Source organism: Arachis hypogaea, chromosome 1, assembly GCF_003086295.3.
Source record: "Arachis hypogaea cultivar Tifrunner chromosome 1, arahy.Tifrunner.gnm2.J5K5, whole genome shotgun sequence".
In the NCBI taxonomy this organism is placed as follows: domain Eukaryota; kingdom Viridiplantae; phylum Streptophyta; class Magnoliopsida; order Fabales; family Fabaceae; genus Arachis; species Arachis hypogaea.
The window spans coordinates 17,253,786-17,272,445 of record NC_092036.1 but is presented as its reverse complement, the minus strand read 5'-3'; the positions used below and the strand labels follow the sequence as shown (position 1 = coordinate 17,272,445).

General features: G+C 34.3%; 1 protein-coding gene across 1 annotated transcript; it reads left to right on the top strand.

The window, feature by feature from the left end:
* Positions 1-4,896: 4,896 nt before the first annotated feature.
* On the top strand, positions 4,897-8,187 carry LOC112699532 (acetyl-coenzyme A carboxylase carboxyl transferase subunit beta, chloroplastic). Its single transcript, XM_025751719.2, has 5 exons — positions 4,897-4,969; positions 5,368-5,549; positions 6,393-6,501; positions 6,651-6,752; positions 7,665-8,187. Exons 1-5 carry the CDS (start codon positions 4,897-4,899, stop codon positions 8,177-8,179), a joined length of 981 nt encoding a protein of 326 aa, XP_025607504.1. The 3' UTR covers positions 8,180-8,187.
* The last annotated feature ends 10,473 nt before the right edge of the window (positions 8,188-18,660 follow it).

Below are 18,660 nucleotides of genomic sequence, written 5' to 3'. Positions count from 1 at the left end.
CGTCTATTATATAGCTTAAATTTAGACCGTTCATTCCATTTTAGAAAGTAATCTAGATCGTTCAAATTTATCGACGGCATGGTTGTCGATACTTAAAATAATAAAATAGACGACACATTCGTCGATTTTAATATAAAAAAACAACACATATGGCGTCTATTATATAGATTAAATTTAGACCATTCATCCCATTTTAGAAGGTAATCTAGACCGTTCAAATTTATCGACGGCAATGTTGTCGATATTTAAAATAATAAAATAGACGCGATCTTCGTCGATTTTATTTTCTGCACCTCTAATATGACGATAATAGGGAAATAAATTAATGCATTATAAAAATATCGACGACAAGGCCTTCGATTTTAATATTTTTATTTTTAATTATTTTTTTTAGTAATATCGACAGCAGGCCGTCGAAAATTATCGACGGCAGAAATAACCGTCGATTTTTGCCGTCGATAAACACGCTTTTTCTTGTAGTGTTGGTTACGATGGTTGACTGCCTATAATGATGCACCAAGACTTTGTTAAGTTGTACTTTATCCAATGTATGTATTGAGCATCTATCTGCATTTTGGTGAAAAAAAATCATGACCCTAATTTAAAAATAAGAAAAATATTAAAAAATTATTAAAATTTATTATTTTTATCATTATTTTTAATTATTAACTTAATTTTTTTATTCTAACAATTTAATAATATATTTTAGTCTACACTTTTAAATATTAATAATTAATTAATGACTAAAAATAATAAATTTTACTGATCATTTAATATTTTAAAAATAATACGTATTACTAATTTTTAATATAAAAATTATTCATAATATTTTAAATATTAAAAAATGGATTAAAAATAGGTTTAAAAATTAAATTTATATTTTAATATCAATAAAATATTAAATATTAAAATAAAATTCAAAAATCAGTAATTTTAATTTGTATTAACTAATATTTTTAGTCATCACCTTTAATCTCACAATCTAATTTTATATTTTTAAATATTATGAATTAATTATTGAAAAAAAACAATAATTATGTTAAGAATATTGTAGTATTATCCTAAAAAAATCTTTTACCTTCTCTTACGTTGCTATATATATACAAATCAATACTTCCAATTTTAAAATTGTAGAAATTGAACTACTAATAAGTACAAAGGCAAATCAGAGTTAGTTAAAGGGTTACTATTTTGAGTATTTTCCTGATGATATGAGCATATCATTTTCTTGAATCGTGACAAACAACTATAGTCCAAGGCCCCAAATAATAAATCAAATTAAATTAACAAATTAAACCGAATGAATAAATCTGAAAGTTAACAATTGCTATTCCAAGGGGGTGATTAATGAAATGATGACTTCCATAATACTCAATTAGTATTAATATTATTCCTATGCAAGGCCAGTAGTATCTGCCATGTGCTGTCTTCATGTGTAAGCATTTGTGTCGGAATTCATGTGTAAACATTTTATTTTAATAGTATTAAGATTTAAAATTTAGAATTTAGTATTTGTGATTAAAGTTTAGGATTTAAATTTAATCAACACTGTATATTGCATATAAAAATATTTTTGTCGAGTAAATATTGATAAAAAATGATAAATTTTGTTGATCATATAAAATTATTTTTTAATTTATAAGTTTTCAAGATTGCAAATTATAATTAGTTAAAGACATATACCTATCTATTATTCTACTTGTAATGGCTGTTTTTTTATATTATAACCACCTGTATAATGTGCCCAATATTTTAGTGTGTGTGAGTTTTATTCTGTTATGGAATATTTTTTATTTTTTAAAAGACACAATCTCATTTATATTTTGTATATAAAAATATTTTTTAAATTTATTAAATACAAAACGGCAATGCTGTATTCATTAAAAAAATGATTAAAAAAATTTTTACTCTACAAAACGGCAGGACTTTTTGCATGTGATCAATTTTTCTAAAATGTGGAAATTTAAGTGCATTCTACTTCACGTAAAGTTAATACATGAGAGTAGTTAAATGATTTGACTGATTTGACTAAATTTTTATTTAATGACTCTCAGATATCAACTTCACGTAAAGTCGACTTTACCTGAATTTTCACCTTTTTAAAAATTGAAAAATAAAAGGTGTCAATAACGTTTTGAGGTTTTTTATTTTTTTTAATTAAAAAATCAGAAGATAGAAAACATTATTGACTTTTTGTAGTCACGTTCAGAAACTCTCACAACAGGGTTAAATACGGTTTTTCGGCCATTTTAGTGAATTACACCAATAAAAGTTCAATATTAAAAAAAAAGTTCTACTTGTGATATGTGATTAATTAAAGTACGAGTATATGGGTAAATTTTCAACTTAGATTATGCATGCATGTGTGGATCAAGTTGTAGAAATCTAAATTATGGGATAGACAAAACGCAAGACAAGATGCCAGTGCGAAACAAACCTTAGTCAGCCTGGTGTATAGGAGCAGCCACATTGTTTAATGATTAAATAAACATTTTAAAGACTTTAATTTGGACCAAGTCATATGCCAATGCCTTCCCTTTCACGGGGTCGACTCCACTTACCGAAGCTCAACTGCTGAAACCACCTTTATCCACTCTCCCTTCAACTCATATTATTTTTGCTTTCTTCGTAAGTTTTCCAACCTTCACCTTTTTTCTTCTTTGATTCTAGATATATTCTATTTCATATATAACAGACTCAAATTTATATTATTCCACCCTTTTTAATAAGTAGGAGTGTGTGTGTGTGGAAGGATATGATCATATGACACCCTATAATAACAATGAAAAAAAAAATGCATATTGGTATTTACAAATCCTTCAAAATTTAAAGGTACAAAATAAAAGAAATAATACTTCCATATATATATATAATGAAAAGTTATAAACAACTTTTATAGTAATATAAAATCAAATATAATTAATAAGAGGTGAATTATATGGTGAAGATGTAAGTTTACAGATTTTTCTTTTATGGAATGAAAGAGAGATTAAAAAAAATAGGATCCACATTTTGAATAACAATAAAATAATAAAAAATAACTATAAAAAAAATTATTTTCTCTTTTTATACCACTTCAATCTGTATAGTAGAGTGTTCTTTAATAAAATAATGCACGTTGGCAAAATGTATACATACTTATGCTTCTAAACCTACTTTTCAAATATTAATTGACAAACAAAATTTATTAATTTTTTTTTGTCAATATTTGACCAACTCTAAATTTTAAATACTAAAGTTTAAAATATAACTTGAGTTAATTTGGTAATTAGTTTACAAAACCACTTAAATAAATATTAAAAATTTGAATTTTTTTTATGTATGCAGCAAGTCATCATTAACAAGTACCAAATATTTAAATGGGATTCAAAATTCGTACAAATTAATTTTTGTTGGATTTGAGAATATCATAGAAAACTGAATTCTAAATCTTAAACTATAAATTGTAATAGTATAAAGATAAGATGCTGACCAAAAGTGTTGGTTAATATTAATAAAAAGTATTAGTTTTCTAATATTTTTTTATCATATTCTTGCTTTAATATTTCAATAGGTCATTTTGCACTCTATATATGATAATTTCCTTACACTAATCTGGATTAATTTAATAATAATTAATCTTGTGTGTCTCTGTTCGTGACTTCGTGTACGTACAACACACCTATACCGGTGAAAAATTTACTTGGTTGCTGAGCAAACATAGCAAAATTTCAAGAAAGGGATTGCAGATTCCACGGGTTAACTTATCCAACAAGCAAGCAAGAGCGAGAGAGAGAGTAGAAACTAGAAACACGATCCGTTCATTGGGGGAAACAAAAGTTCTGTGGAAACTAATCAAGGCTTTAATTTGGAGCTTCAAATAAAGGAAGGATCGGAACCACCCACATTGTTGTGTTATATATTGTTTTGTTGTGTTCAATGTTGATGAAAGAAAAAGGGCAAAAGCAAAGTGGTATGTGTTAGCTAAGCGCCACTGGGTAAAGTTTGTGTTGACGCATTGAATAGTCAATTTTTTTCCCTTTTGGTCCTTAATCATTGTAAACCAACTTAAAGGCATAGGGGGCAGAATCTTTTCACAGAGTTTGAGATCACTTCGGCACTAAAAGGTCTTAATTGAAAGAATTATGGCACGATATAGACATCACTAAAGGCTCCACCAAAAAATTACTCAAGCATTCTCTAGCTTTTGCTACAAATAAAAATTTGTGGCTGATTGAAGATTGATGGAATGGAGCGGGAGAAAGACGAGTGGTGATACTTGGTTTTTTCTGAACTCTTTTGGTGTAAAAAAAAAAAAAAAAGTTGTACCGGACTTTAAGATATTATTTTATATTAATTGATGATATATAGTATGATTCGTTTAAACGAAAAAGTAAAAATTTAGTTAATATTTAAACTAAGTTTGACGGATAATAATAATAATAATAATTGATATGCCTATTATAACTCAATCAAAATGTTATAAATTGACGACATACGTTATAATTCGGCTTGGTGCATTACAACTCGGTCTCATACCAAAACATATATCAAAATGTCCTAACATGATATTTCTCTTCTTTAACATAAATGATTCTCAAAGCATAACTGTTAAGTATCTCGCCTCGCATATAAAGGAGGTAAGACATTTTATCGAAGATATGATCATTTTTTACACATTGACTAACCTAAGTATTGGAGTGTATTTTGCAGGTACCTCTCTCTTTGTTCTTTTTGCACCAAGGTATATTTCTTCCTAGACAAGAAGCTTAGAGTTGAGATAAGAAGTTCGGAGTTGATTGCCAAGAGGACGAGCTATACCAAGTTAATCCACGCAAGAATATTGGCATCCACCGTGGGTCTAAGAAATAAAAATCCTTTTTCCTTTTTTAGACCCCAAAATTTTTTTGTTCGCCTATGGCTAACCAACCTCCTCCAACATCATCCGAGCTTCTTCGTATGTTAACCGAGTTACAACAAGCCAATCAGCGTATGGCAGAAGAAAATAAAAGAACGGCAAACCAAATAGCCAGATTGAAAATAAATATGATCATAACGAGCAACTAGAGGATGAAGACCACAATTCTGATATAACACACATTTTTAAAACTCAAGGGCAAGAAGAAGATCGACAAGCCGACGAAGATGATGAATTAGACAATGTCGTTGGTCCATTCACCGCTGATGTCATGAAGTTTTAAATGCACAAGAGGTTCACTCTACCAACGACCTTAACTCCCTATGACGGATTGGGCGACCCAAAAAAGCGCATCAAGAAATTCTAATCTATAATGATAGTAAACAGTGCTTTTGACCATGTTTTATGTCGTTGTTTTCCTACCTTTTTAGATGGTCCTGCACTTGATTGATTTTGTTCTCTACCTGCAGATTCTATTTCTCATTTTCAAGAATTGGCAAAGATCTTTGAAGATCAGTTCGCTGCATCTTCCATTTATCTACATGATTCCAACTACTTGAACACAATTAAGCAAGGACAAAATGAAAGTCTGAAAGACTATATTACTCGTTTTATGAAGGTGGCCATTACAATCCCAGATCTTTACCCTAAGGTGCATTTACACGCCATCAAGAGCGGATTTCGACTAGGAAAATTCTAAAAGCGATTACAGTAGCAAAACCGAAAACACTCGCTAAGTTCCGGGAGAAGGCTAAAGGTCAAATGGAGATTGAGGAGCTCCGTCAGGCTTGGAAATCAGAAAAAACCCACAATAACAAGACGAGGATAAATCTCGAGACAACAAGAAGGCTTTCAAGTTAACTCCCCACTATGATTCATATACACAATTCAACACCCAGCGGGAGGAGATAATCAAAGAAATCCTAAATGCAAAGCTCATCAAGTTTCCTCGAAAAGTTGGTAATTATCAAGACATGAAGAATATGGATAAGTCCAAATATTACATTTTCCACCAAAAGCGTAGGCACACTACCGATGAGTATGTCATCGCTAAAGACTTGTTAGAGCGACTAGCCCGACAGGGCCATTTGGACAAATACATCAATGGCCACATTAAAAAATACACAACAAACTCTGCCGACCATTCCTCTACAAGACAATAATCCCGAGACAAGGAAAAGATCACTTATACTCACCCTGACCAACCACGAGGAGTCATTAACTGCATATTTGGAGGTTTTGCTGGTGGAGGGACCTCAAATTCCGACCGAAAGCATACATATCGAACTATGCTCTCGGTAGAAGGTGCTTCCATTAAAACCCAGTATCCTCCTTATTTCCCAAAAGTGACATTTAGCCGTCCGACTTCAACACAAACACCACCAATCTGGATGATCCAATTGTTATTTCTATCCAATTGGGAGACATTTTAGTCCGAAAAGTATTGATTGATCCTGGAAGCAGCGCAGACGTCCTATATTACTTTATATTCCAGAAAATGAAGCTAAGCAATAACATACTCCAAACTTCTACTGGGAATTTGGTGGGATTCTCAGGTGAACGTGTCCCAGTATTGGAATCTGTGTGGTTACAAACCACACCGAGTGAGCATCCTTTAACCAAAACTTCTGATGTTCAATATTTGGTTGTTGATTGTTTCATTCCTTATAATTTACTACTTGGTCGACCTTTTCTAAATAAGTTTGGAACTATAATATCCACAATTTATCTCTATTTCATGTTTTCCGTGCAGGACAATCTCATTGCAACTATTCACATCGATTATCGCGAAGCATGACAATGCTACAGTATCAGTTTGAAATCACCAGCCTCAAGTCGAGCTATAGGAGCACAAGTAAATGCTGTCCAGAATCCTAACGAGCTCCCAGCATTAGCCAACCTTGATCCAAGAGCTGAGCTCCTTGAACGACCAACACCAATCGATGACTTACAAAAAATTTATTTCACTAATGATCCAAATAAGTTTTCCTATGTAGGTAGAACTCTAAGCTCAAAGCAGAAGGATACACTTCAACACTTCCTCTAGCAAAATGCTTACCTATTTGCTTGGACCCCTGCTGATATACTTGGGATTGATCCCTCAATCATTTCTCACAAATTAGCACTCGATCCATTTGTCCGACCTATAGGTTAGAAGAAATGCATCCATGGTGTTAAGAAAAAACAAGCTTTCTTGGAGGAGACTAAAAAGCTCATAAGTGTCGGCGTCATACAAGAGATTAGGTTCACAACTTGGTTAACTAATGTTGTAATGGTAAAAAAACACAATGGTAAATGGCGCATGTGTGTTGATTTCACCGATCTCAACAAAGTATGCCCAAAAGATGCTTATCCTTTGTTATCTATTTATTCTTTAGTTGATAATGCTTCGGGTTGTGCAACATTAAGTTTTATGGACACATATTTTGGGTTTAACCAGATCTAATGCATCTTTCTGATAAAAATAAAATTATCTTTATAACTGAATATAGTAATTATTGCTATAAAATTATGCATTTTGGCCTTAAGAATGCAGGAACCACCTACCAACACCTCATGGATAAGGTGTAGGACTGGAAGTGAGTCAAGCCTGCTCGAGTTTGACTCGTTAATAGCTTGATAAGCTAAACTCATGAGCTGGTGTGTCAAGTTTGAGCCTAGAATTGAGCTCATAAATTAAATGAGTCGAGCTTGAGTTTGGATAAGCTCAGCTCATTAGCTCGTGAATTGGCTCGATTATATATATATATATTAATACTCATAGCAGGTCAACTAAACGGGATTCCTGTAGCAATTGGGATCATGGATTTTCAGTTTATGGGGGGTAGTATGGGATCTGTAGTAGGCGAGAAAATAACCCGTTTGGTCGAACATGCTGGCAATCAACTTTTACCTCTTATTCTAGTATGTGCGTCCGGAGGAGCACGTATGCAAGAAGGAAGTCTGAGCTTGATGCAAATGGCTAAAATATCTTCTGCTTTATATGAGTATCAAAAAAAGAAAAGGTTATTCTATGTATCCATCCTTACATCTCCTACTACTGGTGGGGTGACCGCCAGTTTCGGCATGTTGGGCGATATCATTATTGCCGAACCCGATGCTTACATTGCATTTGCGGGTAAAAGAGTAATTGAACAAACGTTGAATACGACAATACCCGAAGGTTCACAAGTAGCTGAATATTTATTCCAAAAGGGCTTATTTGATTCAATCGTACCGCGTAATCCTTTAAAAGGGGTTTTAAGTGAGTTATTTCAGCTCCATGCTTTCTTCCCTTTGTGAAAAATTTAGCAGAGCTTAAAAGATTTTTTTTCTTTTTCGAAATAAAAAAATGAAAAAGTGTATTATCATACCTATGTTCCTTACGGAAATAGAAAGCGAAATCAATCCATTTTTTTAGTTCTACGTTTTACATTCATTCTTTCTATTTTTTATTATTTTAATAATATATTATTATATATAGAATTAGATTCTATTTTATACTCCTCAATATACTCTTTTCTACTCATTCTATTAACTGAATATATATATTCAGTTAATAGGAATAGGATGAGTAGAATCCATAAAAAATACTTATCGAAAAAAGTGATCCATTGAGTCATACTAAGTATATTTGAATTCTATTGATTATAGACTATCTTTATAACAATATAAGAAAAAAATACGATATATAAATTAAATATTCTATAATTAATGATTATATATAGTAGGTACAAATATTAAATCGAGGTACCCATTCTATGATAAACTTACCTTCCATTTTTGTGCCTTTAGTGGGCCTAGTATTTCCGGCACTTGCAATGGCTTCTTTATTTCTTTATGTTCAAAAGAACAAGATCTTTTAGATACGAACCCGGATCTAAATGTTGACTAGGTAAGCGTCCTGTAGTAAGAGGAGTAGTTATGAACCCTGTAGATCATCCCCATGGGGGTGGTGAAGGGAGGGCCCCAATTGGTAGAAAAAAACCCGCAACTCCTTGGGGTTATCCTGCACTTGGAAGAAGAAGTAGAAAAAGGAATAAATATAGTGATAATTTGATTCTTCGTCGCCGTAGATAGAATATGAGTATTAATATATATATATATATATATGATATTAATTATTAAAAATTTTAAATTTATTTTTTATATATAATTTTGTTGTAGGATATAAATAAAAAATTTATAATTCATTGATAGATAAACAATATATAAAATTGATCTTTTTAAATATTTTTTAAAATATATAAGTTGTAAATTATTGGTATAGAATTATAGATTATATTCCTATTATTGAGGCAGCTCGTGAGTTCGAGCCAACTCGTGAGCTTTCGGTGAGTTGACCTTGGGCTTAGGAAATAAGCTTGATTGTTAATCTATCAAGTCGTGAGTCAAGCTCAAATTTTGTGATCTGAACTTGAACTTGGTCTAGCTCAGCTCAACTCGACTCACTTCCAGCCCTAATAAGGTGTTTGCAAACCAAATCGGACGGAACATGAAAGTTTATGTTGATGACATGGTGGCAAAAACAAAGCTCGGCAATCAGCATGTCGACGATCTCATTGAAATTTTTAATCAAATTAGACGGTATAACATACGGCTAAATCCGGAGAAATGCGCTTTCGGTGTACAAGGAGGCAAATTCCTAGGGTTTTAGCTTACAAGTCGAGGTATAGAAGCCAATCCTGATAAGTGTCGAGCTATACTGGAGATGAAAAACCCACAAACAATCAAGAAAGTACAACGTTTAATAGGGAGACTTGTTGCCTTATCCAGATTTTTACCATGTTTAGCTTCTAAATCTTCTTGTTTTTTCCAAACATTGAAAAAGAAAAACAATTTTAACTAGAACAATGAATGTGAAATGCTTTTTCAAATCTAAAGGCTACCCTTTCAAAACCTCCAATATTACAAAAGCCTATTTATGGGAAAGAACTTTATCTTTACCTATCTGTTACTGACTGGGCTATAAGTTTTGCTCTTGTCATAGAAAGAGAAAAAGTACAGCAGCCTATTTACTTTGTCAGCAAGTCACTGCAGCATGCCGAGCTTTGCTACTCAAAGATGGAGAAGCTAGCTCTTGCTTTGATATTCTCAGCTAGACAACTTCGACCATACTTTCAGAGCATGTCATCAATATCCGAACTGACAAACCACTGTGCCAAGTTCTCAATAAACCAGAACTAGCTGGCCGACTTATAAAATGGTCGGTTGAGCTTTCCAAATTTGACATCAGATATCAAAGTAGAAGTCCAATCAAGTAACAATACTTAGCAGACTTCATCGCCGAGTTCACTGTCCCCAATTTGGACAAACATTCTATGGAATTGACTCTTTATGTTGATGGCGCTTCTAATCCACAAGGATGTGGTGCTGGAGTCCTCCTTAAAGATGGTAACGGATTTGTTCTTGAACACTCTTTACATCTCTCTTTCAAAGCAAGTAACAACCAGATAGAGTACGAAGTTCTAATTGTGGGCCTGAGGTTAGCAATTGATCTACACATCTCAGAATTAAATTTATATTGCGACTCTTTACTGGTCGTACAACAGGTAAACAATCTCTTTCAGGTCAAAGACCCTTTACTAGCAAAATATTTGGTTATTGTAAAATTCCTCATTTTCAATTTTTCTAAGTTTGAAATTCATCACATATTCACATACCTAGGGAACACAATCACCGAACTGACATTTTATCTAAGCTTGCAAGCACACAATCACATACTTATTCTCTTTATTAATCTACCTTGCTAACACCAAGCATCAATCTAACCGAGGTTTTAAGTGTCAATTAGGAAGATGATTGGCGATGGCCTTATATGCAATATCTCAAAACCGAAAAGTTCCACACAGCATTAATGATGTTTGAAAATTCCGATGACATGCATCCTTCTTTACAGTATTCAATAATTTTCTATATATACGAGGTTTTTCTCGTCCATTGATAAAATGTCTTTCCAGGCTGAAGCTGACCTAGCTATAGTAGAAGCTCATGAAGGCATTTGTGGAACACACATCGGAGCTCGGAGCCTATCCTCCAAAATACTTCGTGCTAGATTTTTCTGGCCAACCTTACAACAAGATTGCAATACCAAAGTGAAAGCTTGCCCTATTTGTCAAAAGCACTCTCCGATTATACCCATTCCAGCCAAAGCATTGCATTATTCTGAAGTAAGTTGGCCTTTTAAGTTTTAACCAATGGGAGGCTTGATATCCTCAGCCCCTTCCCTTTAGCACCAAGCCAGGTAAAATTTCTAGTAGTTGCAATTGATTATTTTTCTAAATAGATTGAGACTCAACCCTTAGCTAAAATAATATCTCAACAAATGATTTTCTTTGTTTGGAAATATATCATATATAGATTTGGTATACCTTGGTACATCATCATTGACAATGGTCGCCAGTTTATCGATAAAAAAATTCACCTCTTTTTTTTGTAGAACTTAAAGATAACACAACACTTTTCTTCAGTAGAAAACCCACAAACAAACGGCTTAACAAAAGCAACCAATAAAGTCATTTTACATGCCTTACAAAAAAAGTTAGATGATGCTAAAGGGCTCTGGGCCAAGCTCATATCCCAAATTATATGGAGATACAATACTACCGCTCATTCAACAACAAAGAAAACACCTTTCTAATTGGTATATGGATCTGAAGCCATGATTCCTCTGGAGGTCTCTCAATCATCACTTCGAACTTAATTCACTGATTCCTGGCTACAAGATACAGCTTGACAAATTGATTTAGACACTATCGAAGAAATCCGAAGTATAGCAGTTTTGCGTCATCGAGCTATGCAGCAGCATAAAGCCCGGCGATACAACCAAAAAGTCAACCCCCAATCTTTTCAAGTTAACATTTTAGTACTCAGAAAAACTGAACAAGCAAGGCGACCTCCAACACATGAAAATTTAGCTGCAAATTAGGAAGATCCTTTCCGAGTTATTGAAATCTTAGGAAATGGTGCATACCGTTTACAATCTTTAAATGGTATCACTTTACCTAACACTTGAAATATATCCTCTTTAAAAATTTATTATAGTTAAAAGTCAAGGCCATGCTTGTACTCTTTTTTCTACTCACAAGATTTTTTCCAAAAAAATTTTGCTTGGAAAGTTTTTAACAAGGCAAGCCTACCGCACCTTTGTACCCAAAGGTCAACAATATTATATACTTATCTTCTCTCATATATGTGTTATCAATTGATGTTTCTCTTTTCTATTCCGATCTATATCTCTTCGAGATATAACCATCAAAACAACAAATAATGACTTACGTCATACAAATCCTATCTCAAACCAATACTCAACGCGCATTACAATCTCATCCGTTAATGAGGACATTTTTGAAATCAAACTTCTCCTAACATAACTGATAGCTATCAATCAACCTTCTAATTAACTAATCTATCAGGATCAATCAAATTCCTGAGTAATATTTTTCACATAGTCAATATAACCAACACATTTCAAAGTTCAAAAGGAAACAACTCATCAAATTACAAAACAACTTATATACAAGAAAAGTCATATGAAAAATCAGCTAATTAAAAGCCAATATACTTGGCCAAATATACAAAGTTTTTATCATCATCAAAATGATGATAAGCAAGTTCAATACAAAATACAAATTCATCAAAATACAAATAACATACAGTACTATCCCAAATTTTAATCTCCTTCCTCAGCTCCTTCTTCATCATCAACCAAGGGCCCATCCTGAACAATTTTTTCGGACTCCTTTTGTGACAGATTGACAAACCCCATTTTGAGGGTTTATCTTGTGCTTAATTTAGGGGATTTTATAACCTTTTACCCACATTTATTCAATGAAATAGCATAGTTTGGTGATTGTCTCCTAATTTGTGCTTAGATGTGAAAACATGCTTTCTAGACCTTAAACTAACTAAATTCAATTCACCTTTGATTCCACTAGATGCCTTGATATGTTTGTTAGTGATTTCAGATTGAAAAGGCTAGGAAGGGATCAAAGGAGTGAAGAGGAAAGTATGCAAAGTGGAGAAATCATGAAAAGTCAAAGAAGTTGAACTCGCCCATGGACACGCGCGCGCACCTGGCGCTTGCGCACCTGGCGCTTGCGCGCACCTGGCGCTTGCGCGCACCTGCGAATTACCCTATGGACGCGTACGCGTGCTGTGCACGTACGCGTCGGTGCTGATATATGATTTTTTAATGAATTCGCAACCAACGAATTCTGAAGGGTTGTGGGGCCCAATTGCAACCAACTTTGGCGCCAAAGATGCTATTTAAAGCCAAGGATTGAAGAGCAAAGGAGATTAGTTCATTACACACTCATTAGGATTAGTTAGAAGTAGTTTCTAGAGAGAGAAGCTCTCTCTTCTCTCTAGAATTAGGATTATGATTAGGTTTAGTTCTTAGATCTAGATTTTAATCTTTCCTTTCTTCTACTTCTACATTTCAATTCTTTGTTGCTACATTCATCTTCTTCTATTCTTTTGTTGTAATTTCCTTTATGTTGTTCTTACATTTTGTTGTAGATCTAGTATTGTTCTTTCTACATTCTTCCAATTCAATAAGAGGTAATTCATAATAAATTGTTCTTCTTTACTTTTCTATTGTTGATCTTTTGCCTTTGTAGTTAGATCTCCCTTTAATTCTTGCAATTTATGTTGTTTACTTTTATTGCCTTTTATGTGTTTGTTGAAATGCCTCTTCTAGATATAGTGTAGATTTTGTTCCTCTTGGCCTAGGTAGAGTAATTAGTGACACTTGAGTTATCTAATTCCTTTGTTGATTGGTAATTGGAGAGATTGCTAATTGGTTTGGAGTGCACTAAAGCTAGTCTTTCCTTGGGAGTTGGCTAGGACTTGTGGCTCAAGTCAATTCATCCACTTGACTTTCCTTTATTAGCAAGGGTTAACTAAGTGGTAGCAATGAACAATTCTCATCACAATTGAGAAGGATAACTAGGATAGAACTTCTAGTTCTCATACCTTACCAAGAGCCTTTTATAGTTGTTAGTTTATTTTCATTACCATTTACTTTCATGTCTCTTATCCAAAACCCCAAAACAACTCAAACCAATAACAAGACACTTTATTGTAATTCCTAGGGAGAACGACCCGAGGTTTCAATACTTCGGTTTATAAAATTAGGGGTTTGTTACTTGTGACAAACAATCTTTTGTATGAGAGGATTTTTGATTGGTTTAGAAACTATACTTGCAACGAGAATTCATTTGTGAAATTCTAAACCGTGAAAAATCCATTCGTCAAAATGGCGCCGTTGCCGGGGAATTGCAATGGTGTTATGTTATTGGTTATTGTATATATGTGAATATTGTGAATATGTTTGCTTTTTGCTTATTTGTTAGTTTTTAGTTTGTTCTCTTTATTTGTTACTATTTTTGTTTTTTTTGCCCTCTCTTGCTATCATGAATTCTCCCTTTGGCTATGAGTGTAGTTACAATTATGTTGTAGGTGATGAGAACTATAATGAAGTTGTGTATCAAGAATGGGATAATCAAAGGTGGGAAGAGCCATATGCTTATGATCAATCCTCATGGCAACAACCCCCACCAATGCACTATGAAGAAGAGCCATCTTTAGATGCATATCAATCCAATGGCTATGGTGAATCTCCTTGTGATTTTCAAGAACCACCACCATATGCCTATGAGTCATATCCTCAACATGAATTTCAACCACACTCACAAGCCTATTTTCAACAAACACCTTCCTATGACCATGATCCTTATCCATCACACCAACCAACTTTTGAACCATATAAGCCATACATGGAACCACAATTCCAAGATTACTACTCCCAAGAACCACCCCAATACACACCACCACCTTACCAAGAAGAACCACCTTCTTATAATGAACCCTTTCTCCAAAATGATGAACCCTCCCATCCACCCCAATCTCTAATGGATGAAACCCTCGGCGTTCTTCTTCAAGGACAAGAGGAGATGACAAGGGATGTGCAACAATTCATGACCACCTTAGATGAGGTGGTAAACCGGCTAGCATCCCAACTTTTGGACACTCAAGGAACTCCCATGGATACATGTGGAGAATCTAAAGAGGAGCATAGCTTAAAAAAGAGATTGGAAACGTCGGTGGAAAAGGAGGAATCCTACTTTGTGTTAGAACAATTGGAGAAGCCTATGATTATTGAAAAAAAGGAAGAAGTGGTTGAAGACCTAGGAGATGCGGAACCTCCATGGGAATCTAGAGTTATAGAAAACTCCTCCAAGATGATTGAAGTTGATGTTGAGGAGGAATGTGCACAACCTCCAAGGCATATCCCATATGAAGACTTGGAAGGAGTGAAGTAAGAATTGAGTTCCCTTGGTGATGAAGATCATGCATCCAATCTTCTTGGTGAAGAATCCTTTGAATTTGAAGAACCTTCTCCTAATAAATTCGAAAGTGATGTGGAGGTAGATTTCTCTCAACCTCCCATTTATGACTTGAGTGATGGAGAAGAGTTAGATGAAGTTGATGAACAAAGGATTGAAGGTGAAAAAGTTTTTGAAAAGGTGGAGGCAATCAAGGAAGAAAACAAGGGAGTGGAGTTTACTAGCACATTGGAGATACCTCTCCCCAAGCCACCACCATCCACTCTCTCATTCAAGTGGGTAAATTCCTTATACTCAAGCTTTATTATTCCCCTTGAATATGGTTTGCTTGAAACGGATGGTCAACTTAGATATATTTGTGGCTTTAAGAGTAAAAAGGAGATGGTTAGTGGTTGGAAGCATTATCCTATGTTCATTATGGTCACATGTCCAAAGCTTAATAGCAAGAGTTGGTGTATAACTAGAGTACATGGGCCTAGAAGGATGTTTGGTCACGTTGTTGAGAATTCACCTTGCTCACCACCCACATGGATTAATGATAATCAACTTGGAGATGGGTGTGAAGACAAAATATGGGATCCGGGAACATATGAGGATCAACATTGGGAGCCCATGGTTTGTGAAGAACTCCATCAAAGCTTGGAGATATTAATCTTGAATGATGGAGCTTATTGGAAGTCCAAGCATTGGTGGAAGTTCCAAGATGAATACAAGCACAAGCCACCTTGATGAGGAGCTCCCCATAAGTCCAACTTAAGGACAATAAATAAAAGTGCTAGGTGGGAGACACCCCACCATGGTAAAATCTTTTCATTTTCTCTTTTGTAGAATTAGTTTAATTTCAAGTTTTGGTAGTTTGTTAAGTGCATTTGATAGTTTAGTATGTTAAATAAGGTTTTATGGTGTTTTGGTAGCTGTTTGGAGGTTTGGAATGCTTGGATTAGTGTAAAAATATACCAAAAAATTTTTTTTTGAAAAACAGAGCACCATCCACGCGTACGCGCACTGCACGCGTACACGTACATTGAGCATTTTCGACCATCCACGCGAGCGCGCCATGCACGCGTACACGTGGGTTGAGAAGTTCCACCTTCCATGCATTAACCCGAGAGTTAGGCCCGCACTGTGCGCGCGTTGTGCCTTTGGCACAACCCCACTTGCGCGTACGCGCACATGACGCGTACGCGCCACTCTCGAAATAAGCCATCGACGCGGGCGCGGCATGCGCGCGTACGCGCGGATGCCCTTCCTACACCACATTTCCTTTCTTCTCCTCTTTCCATTTCTTTCCTTCTCATCTCTTCTTCCCTTCTCCAATCCCTCATCCAACACTCCCTAACACCATGGATAACCATTTATTTTAGTTAGTTAATTAGTTAGTTAGTTAGTTTGTTAGTTAGTTTTAGTTAGTTTTCATTTCATTTTCTCCTTTTTTATTATAAGTGTTGGATTATTGACTTTGTTTACTATGCATTGCTTTTCCCTTATTGCCTAAATGCTAATTTAGCATTAATGTTTTTAGATAATCTTTGTTGGATCCTATGATTGAGGTTATATTTTGCTACTTGGTCTTGAGTTTTTCATGCTTATCTTTTGAAAAATACCAAGTGATGAGAATTGCCTTCGAGCTTGTAACTCTTCTTGAATTACATGATTTGGCCACCATGTGATTTGAGCCTTATTTTGTGATTAGGCAACCTCTTGATGATGGATGATGATGTGCATTTACCTTAATGCATGGTATTTCATGATCATATGCATCCATATGTGTTTGACTTGAATGCTTTCATGCTTCTTTAATGCTTGTTTTACCTTACAAGTTTACTTAAAGCATCTCAAGCATACTAGAATGAGTAAAGTGCATGCTTCTTTGGTGACATAGCTTTTTATGCTAATGTGTGTTCTAAACCGCGCAATTTAGAATTCACACACTTATCTGTCATTAATGCCACACTAATTCACTCACTCATTTCTAGTGATTTACCTCACTCCAACAATGTATGCTTCCTTGTTTTTATATCTTCTCATCTTATGGTGTTATATTTTTGTTTTTTTATGATGAATGCACCACAAGCAAACATGGAAGCAAGACCAAGAACACGTAGCAATCCGGAGAGTCGCCGTACCCCCTTGCTCATCTTTGAGTGCACCGAGGACGGTGCAAACTTTTAAGTGTGGGGAGGTCGTCCGACCGTTCGACGATTTTGGGTGACAAGTTTCTAATCCCAACACTTTTGTAGTTCATTCTAGGATTTTAGGATTTTTACTTGTATTTTCTTAATTTTTGCATATATATACACAATAAGCTTAGTCAAAATAATGAAATTTTCAAGATTTCTATCTATAGGGCACCTCAATTGATTTGAGTGAAAACTTTTCATAGAACTTGCTTGAATTATATATCTTGTGGATCATGTTTTGAGCTAAGAACACAAGCAAGTGAGATTTGAGCCTAATGGTGTGGTTACGTCTTATAACCACTTATTTTCCTTCTTGTGTGCATTATTCTCTTTCTATGATTGTAATCTTTGATTTGTTTGATTCTTTATGTCCATTATTTTGTGTATTCATGCATTTATATGATTGAGGCCATCATTTAATTAGCTCACTTACCCAAATAGCCTTACCTTTTATCTTCCATTGTTAGCCTATTTGAGCCTACGCTTAACCCACTTTGTTCTTAATTTTAGCACATTACAAGCCTAAAGCGGAAAACAATAAATGTCCTTATTTGGATCTTTGATTAGCTTAGACTAGTGTGTGTGAGTATCATTCAAGTATGGGAACCTTGGGACATTGGGTGAATAAAAGGGTAATTTTGTATTGTTATTGAAAATATTGGGAATTGGGTAGATGCTCATGTATTGATCAAATGTATAGACCTTATGCATTGAGGTTCTTGTATATAGAAAGAAAAAAATGAGAAAAACAAAAGAAAAAGAAAAGAAAAATAATATGAAAAAGAAAAAAAGAAAAAAATAGAAAAAGAAAGAAAAAGAAGAAAAAGAAAGAAATAAAAAGGGGACAAAATGCCCCAAAGCAAAGTGTAGCTCAATAAAATCAATGCATGAGTGTTGTGAAATGAAAAGGGATACATGAGTATGTGAAAAAGTGAAAAATGGGTAGTTAGGTTAGAACTTAATTGAATAGGATGTCATAGGTTAGGTGGGAAGTTTAAGCTTATCAAAGATTCAAATTTCAAGCTCACTTAACCATATATGCATCATACCTTGACCCTAGCCCCATTACAACTAAAGAAAAGACCTCATGATACTTGTATGCATGCATGAAATATATGTCGATTGTTAGAAGAAAAACAAATCTTAGAAAGCATGATTAGGGGAGAATTGAGAGAATCAACCCTAAACACTTGAGCGAATAGAGTGCAAACACATCCGGTGAGGGTTTGATGCTCAATCACATGTTTCCACCAAT